This window comes from Salvelinus namaycush, chromosome 17 (genome assembly GCF_016432855.1).
Source record: "Salvelinus namaycush isolate Seneca chromosome 17, SaNama_1.0, whole genome shotgun sequence".
Classification (NCBI taxonomy): Eukaryota; Metazoa; Chordata; class Actinopteri; order Salmoniformes; family Salmonidae; genus Salvelinus; species Salvelinus namaycush.
In genome coordinates, this window is record NC_052323.1 from 13,278,326 (window position 1) to 13,302,578 (window position 24,253).

Genomic DNA, 24,253 nt, shown 5'->3' on the forward strand with positions numbered 1-24,253 from the left:
TTAAAATGACCCCACTGATGATTGCTGTTGGCAATTTGAGGTTGAAAATAGCAAACAAGCAGTGAATACCGGATTGCGAATACCAGCAACAGCAGAAGTCATATAGGTTGTGTTTCTCTCTCTCTCTCTTATCGGTCTAAAAATTTGAAGTTGAATATTCTGAACATCGTTGTACAAGAAACCAGTATGCCTAACACAGTAGGCTAATGTTTTTCATAAGCATCCCAATTGTTTTCTTGTTCCATTGTCTTATAATCAGTGACACCCTGACAGGTTGGCCTCATTAGCATGCAGATTCCAGCTCGTAAACTACACAGTTCTCAAGCCAGTGAGTTTGCCAATTATGAAATTGCGTGAATAATTTAAAGACTCATGATCCTCCTCTCATCGCTTCTGTCATGATTATTTATGGCTGCCCAGCCATAAACCTCCCTGAGCCTCTTCTCCACTTGCACATTAGGCTACACATCCACTTCAACACTCACCCCCTCAATAGAATAGAATTGAACAGAATAGACTGTAGAATAGATAGAATGGCATTGCATGGCAGCAACAGAATATACAGAATGGAAAAGTTTGTCAGTCAATATAAAGGGAGCGTTTGGCTTGACAATAAGCAGTTGGCAAGCCACAGACAGATCTGGGGCCATGATAGCATAGCCTGTGCACTAGCCAAAATCTTTCACAACGGTGAGAGGTGTTGACAGGAAAGTCCAAAGGTCAATATTTACATGGATGACCTGAGTTTCATTGACCCAACATGAGTAAACACACCAGGGCATCATGTCATCAGTCCGAGGATAAGGGGACCTGCATTCAGACATGGCTGTTGTAATACGGTAGGCTACATGAAATACAAACGTCCATGAAATCCTATTTAGTTTGAAACTATGAGGAAACTCGAATATGTCCAGACGTAATATAGCCTGGTACACCCCTTACTATATGTCCCCCGTCGCCGCATCTGAGAACTTCTTCTTCTGAGCCAATCATCAGGACGCAGCTGTGTATGGCATTTAACCCACTGTCGCACAGTGAACGGACGAGCGCGAGGAGGAGGGACCGCCGGTTAATAACCCAACTGCACTGCATCTGTCATCCTCATGGTCTCCCGACGTCTCCGGGAGCATGTAGACGGGCTCCTCTAGTGCCACTGCGGAGAGAGAAATGGCATTAGAAAAATATTCCATAATTTTGACACTATCTATGGATGCAGAGTAACCTGATGTTCCACAGCTGTATTTGGGAGTCTTGGTTAATTGTGTTCAGTCTATCGGGGCACGCGCTACACGCTGCGCACTTTGGCGGTGGTGACAGTCAAACTATTTTAGCTGTCTTCTCGACCAGTGTAATCTAAGGAATTAATCGTTATACAGGACTATACACCTGCAACACGTACCCAGAACCGTGGAGCGTGACCCCCGCTGGATGTAACGTTGAGCGGAGTGACGCGGGTCGGTGTGCGGACGAATAGAGCCGTGGCGGAGCAAACGCACGAAGTCCAAATTCCATCTCCCTTTTCGTGTCCCGGTGCCTCTTCCCGCCCCATAACGGAGATGTTGTTCCTCGGAATACTGCTCAGCATCTTCATACAAGGTAAGATGCAGGAAGGTATCCATGCTGTTACATCCATTTTTGTCGTCAGTCATTCAGGCTATATCTAGCCTATTATCTAGCCTTAAAATCACTTTTTTAGCAATATGATTGTATAGGCAATCATGACACCTTACTAATATCGTATTTAAAGCCTGAAGACGTAATAAGGCTAATTGCCCACAACGCCAATTTTTGATTTAACATTTTACATACATGGTTCAAATGCGCGTTTTCAGTGAGCTTTGGATGCAGGCATGGCTTCTAATTTTCCAAATAGATGTACTCTTTGCAAGGAATGTATTCCTTGAATCTAGGCTGCTCTTAATTAAACCTTTATGACAGCAGGAATATTTGAGGAAATTAGAGATTTTAGGAAACAAATGGAAACGACTTGAATTTCAACTTTGTGATCTGATTACTGAAAATACTTAAGACATTTCCATTACAGACTTTGGGCAAAGTTTGATGATCTCTTGTACAACCACTATTTTTGGATATTCGGAAGTTGGCATCCCCAAGTCTCCGCTCCCTCTGTGAGTTGCTGCCGCCTGAGGCATAGACTGCACGCATAATTCCCCCACGGATCGAAAGTTTTATTTATTAGCCGAGTTAATTATTGTGTGTTTGAGGTGCTGGTGTAGGCCTAGTCGACAAGGGTCCCAAGGGTCGCATCGTATATCAGCGCGGTGTCTTTTTCTCTTTTTCTGAGCGTGTTTTGATTAACGCGAACACCTTTTTGGCTTACAGGTCTCTTGATTTAAAAAAAATCTTAATACAAATTCACCTCACTTCCAACCGCACATCAGAATAAATTGTAAAGTTGTTGTTCAATGAGGAAGCGCATTCAACCGACACCGGTGTGCAAACAGCGGAATCGTGGTTGACGTCTTATCGGCACGCAGGTGCTTGAGGCCAGATGCGCGTCCAGGTGTGTTTGAATAGCCGCGGAGACAGACACCGGGACTGGGCGCCACATGGCGGGGTCGCGCACTATGTGTTGACAGCCTCCCAGGGCGCGCGCCCATCTCGTGTCACACACTCCGGTGACAGGTGTTCCAAAGTGTATTAGGCCTAGACTCCCGCCCACCTGATATCTCCTTCCGAGGTGATTTTACCGCATAGCGGGAGGCCGGGGTTTGAACAGCAGGGCATTGGAAATGGTCATAAAGAGGTTCCATATGATTTGAATCACTTTCTCACTGCATCCCTTTTGATTTGAACCTTCCATACATGTTTGCCCATGGTGGAAGTGGTCAGAAAGTAACTTTTTGGACATGAATACCAACACATTCAGGAGATAGAGGTGCTCAAAGTTGACCCATTTTGCATTTCCCACCATACCATGAGACATGTTTTCATCACTGAAAAAGATTAACGGTTCAGTTTGATATAATTTGAAAGCTTACAAACAGGGTTGTCAAATTGCTTTATGATTTATAAAAATTTAAAAAATCTTAATAAAAACAATATTTTTTTAAGCTTTAAAGTCAGTTATCTACAAACGTGTAAATAAAATAAAATAAATATTTAGATATGTTGCAGCTCAGACTGTATTTTACGTAATCTGAGCTGTTTTTGTGTTGAGCCCGTCATTGGTTGAGACACAGCTTACTTAAGCAATAAGGCCCGAGGGGGTATGATATATGGCCAATATCAAATCTAATCAAAGTTTATTTGTCACATGCACCGAATAGAACAGTAGACCTTACAGTGAAATGCTTACTTACAGGCCCTAACCAACAGTGCAATTTTTTATTTCAAAATAGGTATTAGTTGAACAATAGATAAGTACAACAGTAAAAAGACAGTGAAAAAAACAGTGGCGAGGCTATGTACAATAGCGAGGCTATAACAGTATTGAGGCTATATACAGGCACCGGTTAGTCGTGCTAATTGAGGTAGTATGTACATGTAGGTATGGTTAAAGTGACTATGCGTATATGATAAACAGAGGGTAGCAGTAGTGAAAAAGAGGGGTTGGTGGGTGGTGGGTGACGGGACACAATGCAGATAGTCCGGGTAGCCAATGTGCGGGGGCACCGGCTAGTTGGGACAATTGAGGTAGTATGTACATGAATGTATAGTTAAAGTGACTATGCATATATGATAAACAGAGAGTAGCAGCGTAAAAGACAGGTTGGGGGGGGGCACAATGCAAATAGTCCACGGCAAAGACCCACGATGCAACGCAGAGTTCCTTACCCACGATGCAACGCAGAGTGCCTGGACACTACCCTTAGCCATGGTATATTGGCCATATATCACAAGCTCCCGAGGTGCCTTATTGCTATTATAAACTGGTTACCAACGTAATTAGAGCAGTAACAATAAATTGTTGTCATACCACAGTTGTCAGCCAATCAGCATTTAAGGCTGGAACCACCCAGTTTATCATATAGAAATTTTACCTTCATTTAATTAGGCAAGTCAGTTAAGAACAAATTCTTATTTTCAATGACAGCCTAGGAACAGTGGGTTAACTGCCTTGTTCATGGGCAGAACAACATATTTTTTACCTTGTCAGCTCAGGGATTTGATCTTGTAACCTTTCGGTTACTAGTCCTACACTCTAACCACTAGGCTACCTGCCGCCCCACCCTGAATACGGCATGGGTGTCATGTTTTGGCTAATAAATGTACTAAAATGTGAGTAATGTTGAAATTTCAACTTTCATATGGTACCACATGGATGGTTGGAGTTCCACACATCATAGAATGTTGACTTGAGTGGGAATATCCATTGTTATAAATTAAACTATCAATCTTCCGTAGGAAACCTATTGAAATCACAGAACTATAGATAATAGAATAGACATTCCCAAGTTGACTTTCATCAGTGGGTGGACCGGTGGACATGTTTCTGGTAGTAATCGGAAGTTAAAGTTTCAATTCAACTTAAATGTCAGTGGTGTACCAGCTAAATTGCAGGGGTCTGAAGGGATAGGTCCATTCTATGAGTTCCATTTCTATGATTGAAATGACACCTACCCTGTATTCAAGACTATGCAGTGTCTCAACCAATGTTGGGCACAACACAAACACCTCAGATTATGTAAAATTGGGTCTAAAGTACAACATTTGTGAAAAAGATTTTTTTTTTGTTGGAGTTTACGCGTTTTTAGATAATTTACATTCAAGATTAAAAAATGACATTTTTTTTCATTCAAACGTTTTTTGAAGAAATCCTAGAGTAGTTTGACAAACCTGTTTTTAAGCTTTCAAATGATATCAAACTGAATAGTTTATCCTTTTCAGTGGTGAAGACTTTCGTGGTATGGTGGGGCATGCAAAATGGGTCAATTTTGAGCACCTTTATCTCCTGAATGTTTTGCTGACTACTTCCACCATGGGAAAACATGTATGAATGGTTTCGTTCAAATCAGAAAATGATTGAAATCATTTGGAACAACCTAGAGGGGAGTGTACCTCCATTATGATTTCCTTATGAAGAGGGATGACGGCAAGAGAAAGAAAATAACATGCATGAAAAATGACAAGGTACAGTGCATTCGGAAAGTATTCAGACCCCTTGACTTTTTCAACATTTTGTTACATTACAGCCGTATTCTAAAATGGATGATTTTTTTTTTTTTTCTTATCAATTTCCACACAATACCTCATAATGACAAAACAAAAACAGGTTTTTAGAAGTTCTTACAAATGTATATACACTACCAGTCAAACGTTATAGAACACCTACTCATTCAAGGGTATTTCTTATTTTTACTATTTTGTACATTGTAGAATAATAGTGGAGACATCACAACTATTAAATAACACATGGAATCATGTAGTAACCAAAGAAGTGTTCAATAAATCAAAATATATTTTATATTTGAGATTCTTCAAATAGCCACCCTTTGCCTTGATGACAGCTTTGAACACTCTTGGCATTCTCTCAACCATCTTCACCTGGAATTCTTTTCCAACAGTCTTGAAGGAGTTCCCACATATGCTGAGCACTTTTTGGCTGCTTTTCCTTCACTCTGCAGTCCGACTCATCCCAAACCATCTCAAATTGGTTGAGGTCCGGGGATTGTGAAGGCCAGGTCATCTGATGCAGCACTCCATCACTCTCCTTCTTGGTCAAATAGCCATTAGACAGCCTGGAGGTGTGTTGGGTCACCGTCCTGTTGAAAAACAAATGATAGTCCAACTAAGCCCAAACCAAATGGAATTGCGTATCGTTGCAGAATGCTGTGGTAGCCATGCTGGTTAAGTATGCCTTGAATTCTAAATAAATCACAGACAGTGTCACTATCAAAGCACCCCCACAGCATAACACCTCCTCCTTCATGCTTTACGGTGGGAAATACACATGCGGAGATCATCCGTTCATCTACACCTCGTCTCACAAAGACACGGTGGTTGGAACCAAAAATCTCCAATTTGAACTCCAGACCAAAGGACAAATTGTCACCGGTCTGATGTCCGTTGCTTGTGTTTCTTGGCCATAGCAAGTCTCTTCTTATTATTGGTGTCCTTTAGTAGTGATTTATTTTAGAGGTCAACCGATTAATTGGCATGGCCTGCGTGGCAGGCTGACCACCTGTTACGCGAGTGCAGCATCAAAAGGACCTTGTGGCTGCAAGGAGCCACGGTATGTTGCTTGCTAGCATTAAACTTATCTTATAAAAAACGATCTATCTTCACATAATCACTAGTTAACTACACATGGTTGATGATATTACTAGGTTAACTAGCTTGACCTGTGTTGCATATAATCAATGCGTTGCCTATTAATTTATCATCGAATCACAGCCTACCTCAACTTCGCCAAACGGGTGATGATTTAACAAATCGCATTAGCGAAAAAGCACAATCGTTGCACAAATGTACCTAACCATAAACATCAATGCCTTTCTTAAATGTCATGTTCGTCAAAAGGAGTAGACCAAGATACATCGTGGTATGTTTCCATCCTTTATTATGGAATAGAAAACTTCAAAGAACAAAACAAAAAAACAAACAAACCAAACGTGAAGCTATAAATAATGCTCACAGGCAACTAAACATAGACAAGATCCCACAAAGCACAATGGGAAAATGGCTACCTAAATATGATCCCCAATCAGAGAAAACGATAAACAGCTGCCTCTGATTGGGAACCATACTAGGCCAACATAGAAATATAATTCACCTAGATAACCCACCCTTAAATCACACCCGACCTAACCAACATAGAGAATAAAAGCTCTCTATGGTCAGGGCGTGACATTAAAATCAATACACAGAAGTATACATTTTTTAAACCTGCATATTTAGTTAAAAGAAATTCATGTTAGCAGGCAATATTAACTTCGGAAATTGTGTCTCTTCTCTTGCGTTCATTGCAAGCAGAGTCAGGGTATATGCAACAGTTTGGGCCGCCTGGCTCGTTGCGAACTAATTTGCCAGAATTTTACATAATTATGACATAACATTGAAGGTTGTGCAGTGTAACAGCAATATTTAGACTTAGTGTTGCCACCCGTTCGATAAAATACGGAACGGTTCCGTATTTCACTGAAAGAATAAAGGTTTTGTTTTCAAAATGATAGTTTCCGGATTTGACCATATTAATGACCAAAGGCTCGTATTTCTGTGTTTATTATATTATAATTAAGTCTATGATTTGATATTTGATAGAGCAGTCTGACTGAACGGTGGTAGGCAGCATTAGGCTCATAAGCATTCATTCAACCAGCACTTTACTGCGTTTGCCAGCAGCTCTTAGCATTGTTTGAAGCACAGCGCTGTTTATGACTTCAAGCCTATCAACTCCTGAGATTAGGCTGGCAATACTAAAGTGCCTATAAGAACAATTCTTGTTCTTGACATTTTCCGAATTGACTGACCTTCATGTCTTAAAGTAATGATGGACTGTCGTTTCTCTTTGCCTATTTGAGCTGCTCTTGCCATAATATGGACTTGGTCTTTTACCAAATAGGGCTATCTTCTGTATACTCCTCCTACCTTGTCACAACACAACTGATTGGCTCAAACGCATTAAGAAGGAAAAAAATTCCACAAATTTATTTTTAACACGGCACACCTGTTAATTAAATCTTCTCAAGCTCTGTCAGGTTGGATGGGGAGCATCGCTGCACAGCTATTTTCAGGTCTCTCCAGAGATGTTCGATCGGGTTCAAGTCCGGGAACTGGCTGGGCCACTCAAGGACATTCAGAGACTTGTCCTAAAGCCACTCCCGTGTTGTCTTGGCTGTGTGCTTAGGGTTGTTGTCCTGTTGGAAGGTGAACCTTCGCTCTGAGCACTCTGGAGCAGGTTTTCATCAAGGATCTCCCTGTACTTTGCTCCGTTCATCTTTCCCTCAATCCTGACTAGTCTCCCAGTCCCTGTCGCTGAAATAAATCCCCACAGCATGATGCTGCTACCACCATGCTTGACTGTAGGGAAGGTGCCAGATTTCCTCCAGACGTGATGCTTGGCATTCAGGCCAAAGAGTTCAATCTTGGTTTCATCAGACCAGAGCATCTTGTTTCTCATGGTCTCAGAGTCCTTTAGGTGCCTTTTGGCAAACACCAAGCCACCTTTCATGTGTCTTTTACTGAGGAGTGGCTTCCGTCTGGCCACTCTACAATAAAGGCCTTATAGGTGGAGTGCTGCACAGATGGTTGTCCTTCTGGAAGGTTCTCCCATCTCCACAGAGGAACTCTGGAGCTTTGTCAGGGTGACCATCGGGTTCTTGGTCACCTCCCTGACCAAGGCCCTTCTCCCCCGATTACTCAGTTTGGCAGGGCGGCCAGCTCTAGGAAGAGTCTTGGTGGTTCCAAACTTCTTCTATCTAAGAATGATGGAGGCCACTGTGTTCTTGGGGATCTTCAGAAATTTGTTGGTACCCTTCCCCAGGTCTGTGCCTTGACACAATCCTTTCTCGAAGCTCTACGAACAATTCCTTTAACCTCATGCCTTGGTTTTTGCTCTGACATGAACTGTGAACTGTGGGACCTTATATAGACAGGTGTGTGCCTTTCCAAATCATGTCCAATCAATTGAATTTACCACAGGTGGACTCCAATCAAGCTGTAGAAACATCTCAAGGATGATCAATGGAAACAGGATGCACCTGAGCTCAATTTCGAGTCTCATAGCAAAGGGTCTGAATACTTATGTAAATAAGGTATTTCTGTTTTTTATTTTTAATACATTTGCAAATAATTCTAAAAAACAGTTTTTGCTTTGTCATTATGGGGTGTTGTGTGTAGATTTATGAGGGGAAAAAATATTTGATCCATTTTAGAGTAAGGCTGTTATGTGGAAAAAATGTGGAAAGAGTGACGGGGTCTGAATACTTTCCAAATGCACTGTATACGTAGTGTACAGATGTGATGATAGGGTTGATAAAACATCTTGTTTGGAATATGGATTGTGTGTTCAGATAAGGACAGGGAAAGCCAAGGTCTGTGTGTGTTTCACGTTTGAAGTTTTATTAGTCGTATGTTTCAAAGGGTTTGCGAGAGAGAGAGAGAGAGAGAGAGAGAGAGAGAGAGAGAGAGAGAGAGAGAGAGAGAGAGAGAGAGAGAGAGAGAGAGAGAGAGAGAGAGAGAGAGAGAGAGAGAGAGAGAGAGAGAGAGAGAGAGAGAGAGAGAGAGAGAGAGACCACTGTCCACTGTGACTGACCCAAAATTAAGGAAATCTTTGGCTATGTACAGAGTCAGTGAGCATAGCCTTGATATTGAGAAAGGCTGCCGAAGGCAGACCTGGCTGTCAAGAGAAGACAGGCTATGTGCACACTGCCCACAAAATGAGGTAGAAACTGAGCTCCACTTCCTAACCTCCTGCCAAATGTGCGACCATGATAGAGACACATATTTCCCTCAGATTACACAGACCCACAAATAATTCAAAAATAAATCAAATTTTGATAAACTCCCATATCAATTGGGTGAAATACCACAGCGTGCCATCACAGCAGCAAGATTGGGACCTGTTGCCACAAGAAAAGGGCAACCAGTGAAGAACAAACACCATTGTAAATACAACCTATGTTATGTTTATTTATTTTCCCTTTCGTACTTTAACTACAACACTATATATATATATATTTATATATATATATAATATGACATTTGAAATATCTTTATTCTTTTGGAACTTTTGTAAGTGTAATTTTTACTGTACATTTTTTATTGTTTATTTCACTTTTCTTTATTATTTATTTCACTTGCTTTGGCAATGTAAATGTTTCCCTTGCCAATAAAGCCTTTAAATTGAAATTGAATTGAATTGAGAGAGAGAGAGACTAGGGCAGTCTAGGGGTCGTTGGTTTGTTGAGAACTAGGATTTGGAATCTCAAACACAGGAGCAACAGATGGTGTGTACGGATTTTGTCTCCTTGACTGGGAGATTTGGTGTGTATGTGTGTATCTTCACTGGAACTCTGTCATATGCCGTTCTGCTGTACCCATGGGGACCTCACCGCTCCTTAAACTGAACTCTGGGATAGCACTGCACTGCACCCATAACCACTGATCTAGAGCCAGCTCTCCCAATCTGTGACCTATCCCTAACCATTAATGAACAACACATCAGAACTGGCCCAGGATCAGTTACAAGTAAAACAGGAACACTTTACTTAAACCTTATAGGTGTACTGCTTTATAACTTGGCTGTAAACATGTGTATGAGCATTTATAATGTCTTATAAACCACATACATACTGGCCCTCTCAGCTTCTCCTTTTGAAAGGTGATGAGATCAATGTGACGTCATGTGACAGTGAGTGATTCGCCTGGTATGTCTATGGCAACGCGTGACTAGTTTAGGGGGGAAGGCTGATGAGCTTCCAGGTTTTTAAGTGACATGGGTCATTCGTTTTTGTAGTTGGTGCTCTGGTGTTTAAGCGTACATGCACCCCACTGTACTTTATTTAGTCAATTTGCATTCTCCCGTTGATCTATGCTGTGCCTGGTGTCTCGGGTAGTCTATTTCATGAAACTCATTATATTCGATTTACATTTGCTGCTCTGTTGAATATTAATCTCTTTTTGCTCTCTCAACCACTTCATTCATCTAGTGTGCGTGTGTGGCAGGGTGTCTGTGTCCGTGTGTCACAGACAGATTGCTCTACCCCCTCCTGTGGATGTGTGGTGTTGTGTTTTGTAGTAATGATAGGCTCCGCCCCTCAGTCTCCCCCACCGCATAAGCCAGACATAAAAGGGTCTCTCTCAGGGCGTGTGTGTGTAGGTCTGTGCGTGAGCCGTTGAATTTTACCAAGGGAGCATTTTGCTTTTGGTTTACAAATAAAAGTGGAGAGCAGCCAAACATATAATGCAGAACATTTTTGGGGGTAAAATATGAGGTATTTCCCAAATATGAAGCCTCGTGCTGTGTAAGCTCTGGCTTTTCTCCACACAATATGGAAAACTCATCACAATACATTTGGATTCACTCAATGAAAATTCCTTCACGTCCAAGCAAATTAAATATTTAAGAGGACAGTACTGGCTTTTCATATTCAGTGTCGGTGCATTCATCCCGAAGACAAATACATTGTAGCACAGAGTGATTTTTAAAAATGTTTTTAACCTTTATTTAACTAGGCTAGTCAGTTAAGAACAAATTATTTTTTACAATACCAAGAGGCAAAAGGCCTCCTGCCGGGACGGGGGGATTAAACCTAAAAAGAACGGACAAAACACACATCACGACAAGAGAGGCACCACAACACTACATGAAGAGAGACCTATAAGACAACAACACAACATGGTAGCAACACATGACAACAACACGGTAGCAACACAACATGACAAAGGGCAAGAAGGTAGAGACAACGCATCACGTGAAGCAGCCTTACAAGTGTTAGTAAGAGTGTTCATGATTGAGTCTTTGAATGTAGAGATGGCTGACCATTCTCCCCTCCCCTTCCCCTCTCTGTCTCCCCCTCTAGATGTGGTCACCTCCTTGCCGCCCCTCCCCCCGGGCATTATGGACTGTTTGGAGGCAGAGAGTGGGTGTGAAGCAGATCCCCAGTGTAAGGAGCTGTACAGCACCTTGCAGTACTGTGTGTCCGAGGAGGAGGAGGCTCCGCCGGGGAGCAAGGCCAGGATAGAGTGCCTGGAGGCCCTGAGCGCCCTACACTACCTCCCCCTGTTGGCCTGCAAGTGTCAGCGCGGCGCACGCAGAGAGGAGCACTGCCTCCGAGTCTACTGGAGTGTCAGGATCCTGCAGAGTGAGTGTGTGTACGTGTGAGCGTGTGTGAAAAAGGGAAAAGTGTGTGTGTGTGTGTGTGTGTGTGTGTGTGTGTGTGTGTGTGTGTGTGTGTGTGTGTGTGTGTGTGTGTGTGTGTGTGTGTGTGTGTGTGTGTGTGTGTGTGTGTGTGTGTGTGTGTGTGTGTGACAGAAATGTGTATGTTTGTTACTAGCTTGTAGAAGTAAGGATTCAGTATAGACTTCTAGCACCACTGGTTCTTGACTCACCATTTGGCCACGACTAGGTTGGACCCTTAGCCGTCCTCTGTGACCCGTCCCTACAGCCACCGTGTGATGTCACTGATGCTACCGTCAGAGCACGGCCACTCGTCTGTCTGCGTCCTATATGGCACTCTATTCCCTACATAGTGGGCAGCCTATTCCCTATGTGTCCTGGTCAAAAGTAGTGCACTACGTAGGGAATAGGGTGCCATTCCGTCCGCACATCGATGAGGGTGAATGACAGCTAATGGAGTTATTCCCCATGCCCTGTTAGTCACCATGCATATGGTAATTACACACTACTCTAACACAACAGAGAGAGTGCTCTCCCCTACCGTGTCATTATGAAAAATAATGAACGGGATTTACATATGAACAGAATAAAATATGTATATTTAGGTTGTACCCATACCATGTAATTATTTCAAATCTGGAACAACATGCCTATTATTAGGTAAATATATCCACGATAGATTTTAGAGTAGGTGTTATTATGATGTTGGCAGAAGCTGTGTGAATATAATGAAATGGTGGTTGTCTGATTCGAGTCCTTGTTATAATGTGATGTTTCCCTGCGTGTTCCGTTATCTTGTGATTCAGTCTCCTGTGGTGTTGGGAGATTATGATGCGATTAGGGATGCATAGATTATGTGGTGATCTCTCCTGCGTGTCATGGTTAGGTTACGATGTGATATCATGGTGTTGGGTTGTGATATGACGTCGTCTCCGATGTTGTCATGATGAGGTTGTAATGTGATGTTCTCCTCTGTGATCATGTAGGTTATGAGGACTTGGAGGCGTCTCCCTATGATGACTCGCCAGTGGAAATGTCTCACATGGCCTCCATAGTGGCAGCAGGTAGCCAACGACACAATCCCCCATTACATTAAAACCCTCAGGCACTCCTGGTCAATATATCAATACACTACAAAACCCAATCAATCAACTCATCTACACAGCCCTCAAGTGACCAGATGTCTACTTTCTCTCCTCTTTCTATCTCCCTCGCTCCCCTCTTCCTCTCTGTATCTCTCCTCTCTATCTTTCCCCATTCCCCTCTCTCTCTCAGCCTCCTCTCTTCCTCTCGATGGACAGAACGCATGTCTGAAGGCAGCCCAGGACTGTGGTCTATATGAGAAATGCGGGTCCCTGAGGTCTGAGTACGTCCTGGCCTGCACTAAGCGCGTCCCAGGCTTGGACCACTGCAACAGGCAGAAGTGCCACCGGGCACTGCGGCGCTTCCTGGAGCGCGTCCCGGGGGAGTACAGCCTGGGGTTGCTGTTCTGCCCCTGTACTGACAAACTGTGTGGGGAGAGACGCAGGAAGACCATCGTCCCGTCCTGTTCCTACCAGGAGAGAGACGGGAAACAGCCCAACTGTCTGCATCTGCAGAGCTCCTGCACGAGGGACCATCTCTGCAGGTCAGACACACAACATGTACACACACATAAACACATTTGTCTCTTATAAGCGCTCACATTTTCATATGTGTGTGTGTGTGTGTGTGTGTGTGTGTGTGTGTGTGTGTGTGTGTGTGTGTGTGTGTGTGTGTGTGTGTGTGTGTGTGTGTGTGTGTGTGTGTGTGTGTGTGTGTGTGTGTGTGTGTGTGTGTGTCTGTGTCTGTCTCAGGTCCAGACTGGCTGATTTCCAGCATAACTGCCAGTCCTCCGGCCATTCCCCCTCTCGCTGTTTCAGAGATAGTGGAACAGTGTGCCTCAAATCCTATGCCGGACTCATCGGTAAGAGAGATGAGATGAGGCTATAGGAGAACGAGGGATGCAGATATATGAAGGATGGAGAGGGGTGAGATGAGAGAGACGGAGAGAATAAAGAGTATTCTAGTATATAGATTTGGGTGGATCACTAGAGAGTGATAAAGATGACAAGACGGTGTTATCGGGTCATGTCAGGGGTGGGTGAGTGGGGGTGTCAGATGGCCAGCGGTAGGACTTGACCTTTTGCAGTAGGAGTTGACCTCTGTAACCTTTGACCCCCTCCTCCAGGCACCATCATGACCCCCAACTACCTTAGCAACAGCACTATGGACGTGGCCCTGTGGTGCAATTGTGAGGGCAGTGGCAACCAATGGAAGAACTGCCTGAAGATCCAGAACATGTTCACCAATAACGCCTGTCTGGGTGAGTCTATACATCCACCTACCTGTCAATTAACCGTCTAACCAATCAATGCAATTTCTATACGGCAAGCAATGAATTTACTACTTGACACTTCAATCCATCAATCTGTCACATGGTCAGCTACACTCGCTCTCATGCACGCATGTGAACATGCACACACACACACACACACACACACACACACACACACACACACACACACACAATATGTAATGTAATGTGTCTATCTGTCCGTCTCACAGAGAACTCCATAAGTACCATGGGTAGCTTACCCCCTCGGCCAGTGGAGAGCATTCTTCCCCCTTCCCCTCGCCCCTCCCCCCTGGACCAGCAGAACAAGCTCAGCAACAACGCCCAGGATGAGCTCAGCAACAACGCTGTGAGTACTACTACTCAACATTACCCAATGCTACCTAATATTACTCAACATTACCCAATACTACCTAACATTACTCAACATTACCAAATACTACCTAGCATTACTCAATATTACCCAATACTACCTAACATTACTCAACATTACCCAATACTACCTAGCATCACTCAACATTACCCAATACTACTTGACATTTCTCAACATTACCCAATACTACCTAACATTTCTCAACATTACCTAATATTACTCAACAGTACCCAATACTACCTAACATTACTCAACATTACCCAATACTATCTAACATTACTCAACATTACCCAATAGTACATAATAATACTCAACATTACCCAATACTACCTACCATTACACACCATTACCAAATACTACCTAACATTACTCAACATGACCTAATATTACTCAACATTACCCAATGCTACTTAGCATTACGCCACATTACCCAATACTACCTAACATTACTCAACATTACCCAATACTACTTAACATTACTCACTACTACATAACATTGCTCAATAATACCTGCCATTACTCGACATTACTCAATACTACCTAACATTACTCCACATTACCCAATACTACCTAACATTACTCAATACTACCTAACATTGCTTAACATTGGGCAATATCAAATTTCAATCAAATTTATTTATAAAGCCCTTCTTACATCAGCCGATGTCACAAAGTGCTGCACAGAAACCCAGCCTAAAACCCCAAACAGCAAGCAATGCAGGTGTAGAAGCACGGTGGCTAGGAAAAATTCCCAAGAAAGGCCAGAACCTAGGAAGAAACCTAGAGAGGAACCAGACTATGAGGGGTGGCCAGTCTTCTTCTGGCTGTGCCGGGTGGAGATTATAACAGAACATGGCCAAGATGTTCAAATGTTCATAAATGACCAGCAGGGTCAAATAATAATAATCACAGTGGTTGTAGAGGGTGCAACAGATCAGCACCTCAGGAGTAAATGTCAGTTGGCTTTTCATAGCCGATCATTCAGAGTATCTCTATCGCTCCTGCTGTCTCTAGAGAGTTGAAAACAGCAGATCTGGGACAGGCAGCACGTCCGGTGAACAGATCAGGGTTCCATAGCCGTAGGCAGAACAGTTGAAACTGTAGCAGCAGCACGGCCAGGTGGACTGGGGACATCAAGGAGTCATCAGGCCAGGTAGTCCTGAGGCATGGTCCTAGGGCTCAGGTCCTCCGAGAGAGAGAAAGAAAGAAAGAAAGAAAGAAAGAAAGAAAGAAAGAAAGAAAGAAAGAAAGAAAGAGAGAGAGAGAGAATTAGAGAGAACATACACATAAACTACTGCAGCATAAATACTGGAGGCTGAGACAGGAGGGGCCAAACAGGCAGGATATAACCCCACCCACCCGCAATACTACCTAACATTACTCAAATTACCCAATTTACCTAGCATTACTCAACATTGCCCAATACTACCTAGCATTACTTAACATTACCCAATACTACCTAATATTAGTCAACATTACCCAATACTACTTAACATTACTCAATACTACCTAACATTACTCAACTCTACCCAACATTACCAAATATTACCTAACATAACCTGACATTACCCAATACCACCTAACATTACCCAGTACTACCTAACATTACTCAACATTACCAATACTACCTAACATTACTCGACATTACCCAATATTACCGTACATAACCTGCCATTACCCAATGCCACCTAACATTACTCAATACTACCTAACATTACTCAACTCTACCCAACATTACCAAATATTACCTAACATAACCTGACATTACCCAGTACTACCTAACATTACTCGACATTACCCAATATTACCTTACATAACCTGCCATTACCCAATGCCACCTAACAATCCCCAATACTACCTAACATTACTCAACATGACCAATACTACCTAACATTACTCAACTCTACCCAACATTACCAAATATTACCTAACATAACCTGACATTACCCAATACCACCTAACATTACCCAGTACTACCTAACATTACTCAACATTACCAATACTACCTAACATTGCACGACATTACCCAATATTACCTTACATAACCTGCCATTACCCAATGCCACCTAACAATCCCCAATACTACCTAACATTACTCAACATTACCCAATACTACATAACATTACTCAACACTACCCAATACTACATAACATTACTCAATACTACCCAATACTACCTTACATTACTGAACACTATTCAACATGACTCAACACTTTGAACGACTCATCACTTTAGCTGAACTACCATCACTCAGAAACATGCATCGCTCCTCCAAACACTAATCACACAACTGGCAATCAAATAAAGCAAAGTAAAATACCACTCCACCCAGCACTGACCACTTCCAGCTGGACCACAAACAGATGGACTGACCACTGCCAGCTTGACCACAAACAGATGGACTGACCACTGCCAGCTGGACCACAAACAGATGGACTGACCACTGACTGACCGTTCGATTAGACACTGACCACCTGACTGAACGCTAACCATCAAGTACAGAATGTTCAACCTAGTACACACCTCTAGCACTCTGACCATTGACCACTGTCGTGACAACAGGCTGCTGGAATGACCATTGACCACAGGAGTGACTGCTGGTGGCTGACTGCTAAACCCTGTCTGGTCCATTGAGCAGAGTGACAGTGAAGCGCTTTTTGTCTCCTCTGCTCCCCGCATGCTCAACACAGCTAGAGATTATCTGAGCTGCGAGCTAGACCAGGGGGATTCCAATACTCTCTTTCTCTTCCTTTTCTCTCTCTCTCTCTCTCTCTCTCTCTCTCTCTCTCTCTCTCTCTCTCTCTCTCTCTCTCTCGCTCTCTCGCTCTCTCTTTTCCGTTCTCTCTCTCTCTTTTGTGCCTCTCTCTCTCATTGGCTGTTTGTCTCCCTTTCTCTTTTTCCCTCTTTTTCCCTCTCTTTCCCTCTCTTCAATTATCTCTCTCCCTCACGTTTTCTACATCTCTTAATCTCTCTCTTTCTCTCTCTCCCTCCCTCTCCCCCCATCTCTTTCTCTGAGAGGATTAGATGAAGGTGTTCACAAGAGGCAGTGCATCAATCAGACTTCATCAGTATTAATTTATGCATGCCCATCTGTCTCTCTCTCTCTCTCTCTCTCTCTCCTTTCCTCTCTCTCTCCCCTAATCCTTCCTCCTACTCTGTCCTCCTTCACTCTCTCTCTCCCCTCTTTGCTCTCGCTCTCTCTCCCTCGTCTCCGTGTTCCACATTGTAATCCCTCGCTCCATTCACTCTCTCTCTCTCTCTCTCTCTCTCTCTCTCTCTCTCTCTCTCTCTCTCTCTCTCTCTCTCTCCCCTCTCTTCTCCTCACTCATCCCTCATCTCATTCTCCCTTCCTCTCCTCTAACAATATATATATATCTCTCTCTATCTCAGGTGGAGCAGAGTGAGGAAGAGGAGGATGAGGAAGAGGAGGAGGGGGGTCAGTTTGACGTGATCCCTCTCTATGCTGAGAAGGCCACGGTGTCCAATCTGGGTTCTGGGGGTGGGGGGGTGTCCCCCCGTCTGTCCTCAGCCCCCCCTCCCTCCCTGCTGCTGCTCCTTCTGCTACTGTCAGCCTCTCTGAGCTGGGGGTAAGGAGGGGCGGGGCCCTTGCACACAGACACAGAGTCTCTGAGAAAGGCACAGAGAGAGAGAGGAGGGAGAAAATAAGAGAAGATAAAGGACCTCTAGTGTTTATTGCTTCCTTCCTTCTCTCTTCCTTTTGAGACGGTCTTGTACAGTCTGTTTTCTTTTTATTGCTTCACCTCCCACTGTCAGGTGATGGTTTTGCCCGATGGAGACTTTTTGTGTATGACAGACATAGAGGTGAACCAACTCCACAGTGACAGAGGGAGGTTAAACTGAGTGACTTGATAGATGATATGTGAGTAATTTCCTCCTTTGGTGAAGACATGTGACAGGTTACCATGTGTCCGATAGCGCTTTAGTATATCCAAGCTTCACTCTGTCCATTCATACCTCTGTACTCTCCAGTGATGGAGAAGTGCTTACAGTCAGTGTTAGGAAGGAATGTACACTGAGTATACCAAACAATAGGAGCACCTTCCTAATATTGAGTTGCCCTCAGAACAGCCTCAATTCGTCGGGGCATGGACTCTACAAGGTGTCGAAAGCGTTCCACAGGGATGCTGGCCCTTGTTGACTCCTGTGCTTCCCACAGTTATATCAAGTTGGCTGGATCCTTTGGGTGGTGAACCATTCTTGATACACACAGGAAACTGTTGAGCGTGAAAAACTCAGCAGCGTTGCAGTTCTTGGCACAAACCGGTGCGCCTCGCACCTACTACCGTATCCCGTTCAAAGGCACTTAAATCTTTTGTCTTGCCTATTCACCCTCTGAATGGCACACATACACAATCCATGTCTCAGTTGTCTCAAGGCGTAGAAAATTTCCTTTAACCCGTCTCCTCCCCTTCATCTACACTGATTGAAGTGGAGTTAACAAGTGACATCAATAAGGGATCATAGCTTTCACCTGGATTCACCTGGTGAGTCTGTCACGCAAAGAGCAGGTGTTCATAATGCAAGCACTTTTGGTTTATTGCTCTACCTGTGTCTAAATGACTCAGCACAGCGGCCTGGGAGAAAAACCAGCTGCAGAAATACAAATAAAACACCATCATCAAAAAACTGATACAAGTAATAAAAAATCTAATATCTTCTCAGTAGGTGTAGACGCCCGTCTGGGGTTGACACTCGCAGGCAGAGAAGGAGAGAGAAAAACAGAGGGAGAGGGAGAAAGAGACCGAGAGAGAGGGAGAAGGAAACAGAGAGAGAGAGAGAGAGAGAATGAGACAAAGAGGGAGAGAGAAGGAAACAGAGAGAGAGGGAGAGAGAAACAGAGAGAGAGGGAGAGAGAAAGAAACAGAGAAAGGGAGAAGGAGACAAAGAGGGAGAGAGAAGGAAACAGAGAAAGAGAGAGAGAGAGAGAGAGAGAGAGAGAGAGAGAGAGAGAAAGAAACAGAGAGAGGGAGAAAGAGACAAAGAGGGAGAGAGAAAGAAACAGAGAAAGAGAGAGAGAGAGAGAGAGAGAGAGAAAGCAACAGAGAGAGCGATAGAAGACAAGGGATAAAGAGGGAGTGAGTTTCTGGTGTATCGTCCATTTCCTCTGCACTTTTTACTTGTTTTAGTTGAGATAATATAATCTGGTGTGAACTCTTTGGCTGGAATTCATTCAAACCCACCAGTGTCTTATGTTCACCATATTCATCCCGTTCCCACACATTTCTAATTCTGAAAAGTGAAAGCATACCTGTGAGAGGGGTCGCCATGGTAGTAGTTGTGGGTTTTTATACGGTACCCAAGATCAATCTGTCAGTTAATTTGATCATTGGAAAAAGCTACTGCGTAAATACTGCAATGCGGGTTAGATTGAATTGAGCCCTTTATATTCTGGTGAGCTCTGGGGGGAAAATCGTTGGTGAGGAGCGATAGAGGGAGAGAGAAAAAGAGTGAACCAGACAGAGAGAGAGACCCTCGAGCGCAAACGTACCGTAGAGAATCGCTGGCCCTATATTTCCTCTGTCTTATAAATCTTTTGCTGACACTAATGTTTTTTTTGTCTCCTCTATTTCTGGGGAACGTGTAAAATTAACTTCCATCCGGAGGGGTTGGAGATGGTGGTGGACAAAGAAAGGAGGGAAGGGGGGCGGGGGGGGGGGGGGGGGGGGGGGGGTTGTGGGGTTAGGGAGGGGCTGAAGTGGCGGTAGGTCTGCAGTATGCATCTTGCGTCACTCCCCAGGCCCTAATATCAAATTATAACCCACCACACACATACCAACTGTCCACCTGAACAACAGACCCTTACACATATTGTCTGTCAATCAGTCATTCTTTTCTAAAGGAAAGGGGAACATGCTTACCTGAAGATCTATGCTTCCATTCCGTAGAACATGAGCATCATTAATGCCAAGGTCAGCTAGCCGCTCACAGATCTCCTTCTGGGGTTAATTGAGAGCAGGGAGGAGAATAGGTGGTAGATTGATGTGCCTGTCAGGCCTGTGTGGGGTCTTTACGAGGTCTGTTGTTATTTTTTAATTGTTGTTGTGGCCGTTTGTCGTCTGCTGACACCTCGCCACTGCCAACAGACAGAATCATTTACATCAATATCGCTGAAATAAATAAGTCGAGAAGCCATGCGTTAAATCAACTGACATAGAGTAGGAGGGTAGCCGAAGGGATTATTTTACTGTTCATGTTCGCTTGTATTACAGGTCTATCATAAACACACACACACACACACACACACACACACACACACACACACACACACACACACACACACACACACACACACACACACACACACACACACACACACACACACACACACACACACACACACACACACACACACACACACACTCAGTTAAATATTAGTTCATTGGTGTCTGATTGTCGTGGACTTGAGCATTTTAAACCATCATTGGCCTGAAACAGGAATGTTAGCAGCACCATGGCTTAGTTATTCTGTTCACTGCGGAGAGACAGTCAGAGTGAAATAAAAACGAAGCAAGAAAAACACAAACAGAAAGGGACACAAGGAACTAGAATGACACACACGACACACACTCCGTAAGAAACATGTACAGGGAGAGATGAAGGGAGGAAAGCGGAGGGGGAGAATGAGAGACGGAGAGGAAGAGAGAGTGAGAGCTGACATGGCCTGCAGGCTTATATCAGTATTAGTGCTGTAGCTTGGCTTACCCTTCTTGATCTATTTCACACTCCCTAGGTCCTAAAGCATCAGCTCTCTACTGTAGCACAGCCTCGCAACCTCAGCCACAGCTCTGCTGCTACAGCCAAGACACACAGTGGAGGATGACAGAACAGCATTCTTAGAGTTTCTGTTAGTTTAAACAAATAACAAAAGAAACAAAAGCATAAAGGCTTGTTTGAGCTCGACCCTTCCTAAACTCCTCCTTTAACGCCACACCTGTAACACACGCATTCGTTGATTGTATTCATGCATACGCTCAGTGTTTCTGTGTGAAGTGTTTCTGTGTGAAGCGTTTCTGTGTGAAGTGTTTCAACCAGTTTTCTATGCTCCATACCTGCCCTGCCCTGCTTTCACATGCACAATCACCTTTCATCTTCAATAATCACCCATCTTTAATTGACAGTACTGTACTGCATACTCATTAAAATGTCAATACCAGGTGTGTACGCCATTATTTATTGATGCATACACGCAGTAACCAACAATGTCATGTTCTATTGAGTGTATATCGGCCATCAGGATGACTTAGTGTGGGTGTGTTTGTGTCTTGGACATAGGGATGACTCTTGTCAGGTCAGAGGATGCTCAATGGTTACGGTGTGTTCATGCTGCATCTGTACTCAGCACTGTCTGTCTGTCTCTGTATCCCTGGTGATGCTTTGTTTCTGCCTCTGTTCACTGTAGCACCAAATAATGCTAAATGGTGCTGAATAATGATCAGATGTTTTCTATCCCAGCACCTCCAGAGGTGAAGCAGCCCTTTTTAGCATTTTTCCGCCCGGTGGGCCGTGCCTCCTGCAGGTAGCTGGCCCAATGGGCTGATGGGTATTCAGGAGGGGAGAGGACGCACGCTGGGACTGCAAATGAGACACGCATTCATGAGCAGGCAGAACTGAGCTGCCTGACTACTCTGCACAGCAACAATATGATGATGAAACGCTTTTTCCCTCGCTCTCTCGCTCTCCTGAACGCTGCAACGCTGAGTGGACCGATCTCCTCTCTTTCTAGTCAGGCTACGAGACTTTCCCCCCACTATCTTCTGTGCCGATTGGACAATGGAAAGTGACAGGAAAGACCATTCAGGATCACTGAACTGTTCTGCTGGTGTTCAAGAATACGAAAACAAACCGTGATGCCAATACACTGATTCTCTTCACCCTGCTCCCTTTAAGCATGTCTGTGTACCACAGGAGAGGGCCAGCTTTCGCCCCCCTACCCCTCAGAACAGGTTCTGTTCTGACCCCTCCTCTACACACCCTGCACAGTGTTCTCTTGATCAGGTTGTGTTGTGTGCTTTTCCTCTCTCTGCAGTTCAGACACACACCTCCACTGTGTACATGAATATAATTAAAAGAAATATGATCTTACGTTTTCTTACTTTCTCTTCCTGCTTCAGTGTGCAGTTGACCTTAAGTAGCATGGCTTGGAACTGTTATGAATGCACTGACTAGATCCCTCAAATTCAAATGTGGAACCTCAAAGCCAGTTCCCACTGCTTTTTTTCATGCTTCCCCTCCAACCAGAGACCGATTTAGACCTGGGATGCCAGCGGGGAGCAATGCATTATCAGGTAGAGGAGGAAAGCAGAAGTAGTGCGGACCTCGTGGGGTCAGAGTTGAATGCTCATGTACTAGACCATGTACATGAGCAAATCAAGAAAAGGTATTTGAATAACACAGAGATGGCACTTATCCAATGTGCCTCTATCAACAGTTGACTGCATTTAATGGGCACATATAAAAAAGGCCTATAGATGAACTTCACACGCACCAATTCTCTGTCCTAGTTCTGACATGGTGATACTGTGTTGAAGCAGTGGCAGTGATGATGATGATGATGATGATTGAAACACTACATCAACTTTAATGGCCGTTGTCAGTGTGTGGTTAATGAAATCACTGTGATGTATTTCTGCTTTGTCTCGGTTCTCCTCAATAGTACATTCTCCAGTGCATTGTTAAATCATTGAAGAGCGACTACAAACCTACCAAACACTGTGGTCACATAGAGGGGTTGGTTGTTTAGCAACAAAACCGAGGCTTGTGCAACTGTGGGGCAGAACAGACGGTGTTGGCTTAGATTTGTTGACAACATGTTAACTATATTTCCCCCTCCAAATGTTTATTGAAAACATAAATACATTTGCACAATGAGCACTTGTTGTCTCTCAAATACATTATTACAGTTATAAGTTAGCAAGCTTGTGAATTTTTGCCATTTTAGCATAGACATGACATCAGTCAAAACACCTCAAAACAAGACATGGTATCAATAACAAGATGCAACTAGCTGAAACGAGTCCCACATGATTCCCCACATGCCAGCTTCTTGTCATTGTTGCTAGCTATCCGACGGCTCATGATCATAACAACGCATGCCTTCCGGCCACATTGGTGATGTTGTCAGCTTAACCGCACACACTGACGTGCACACACACCAACACTGACACATACAGATACACAAACACACACTGTCTGTGAGTCAGAGGAGCACCAATCACAGACCTATTAAATAATCAGACAGGTTTCTCTCCCACTGTGTCCAATCAAAACGAATAGGTCTCCTGCTCTCTGCTCCTCCATGATCACTGCCCCTGGGCTGAGAGTGTGTGTGGGGGGGGACTGTTTGTCGTGACTCTACCCCTCCAGCACGTTGCTATCAGTCAGTCAGTGAGAGAAAGGGTTCTAGCCTGTGAGAGACAGGACCTGTAATTAGAGTGGTGCACATTGGCATTACATGGCTCGTGTGTGTGTGTGTGTGTGTGTGTGTGTGTGTGTGTGTGTGTGTGTGTGTGTGTGTGTGTGTGTGTGTGTGTGTGTGTGTGCGTGCGTGCGTGCGTGCGTGCGTGCGTGCGTGCGTGCGTGCGTGCGTGCGTGCGTGCGTGCGTGCGTGCGTGCGTGCGTGCGTGCGTGCGTGCGTGCGTGTGCGTGCTGCACGTTGGCACAGACAGAAGGCCTTGTTTACTCT

At 44.0% G+C, this 24,253-nt stretch overlaps 1 protein-coding gene across 2 annotated transcripts; it reads left to right on the plus strand.

The window, feature by feature from the left end:
- The first annotated feature begins 793 nt into the window (after positions 1-793).
- On the plus strand, positions 794-23,439 carry LOC120062318 (GDNF family receptor alpha-4-like). 2 transcript variants are annotated; one of them, XM_039012193.1, is made up of 9 exons: positions 794-1,596; positions 11,487-11,768; positions 12,790-12,867; positions 13,079-13,430; positions 13,639-13,748; positions 14,013-14,147; positions 14,390-14,526; positions 17,941-18,137; positions 22,024-23,439. In XM_039012193.1, exons 1-9 carry the CDS (start codon positions 1,557-1,559, stop codon positions 22,106-22,108), a joined length of 1,416 nt encoding a protein of 471 aa, XP_038868121.1. In that variant the 5' UTR covers positions 794-1,556; the 3' UTR covers positions 22,109-23,439. The 2 variants fall into 2 exon arrangements, with proteins under 2 accessions (XP_038868121.1, XP_038868122.1); XM_039012194.1 differs by having other exon boundaries at positions 795-1,596; positions 21,302-23,439.
- The last annotated feature ends 814 nt before the right edge of the window (positions 23,440-24,253 follow it).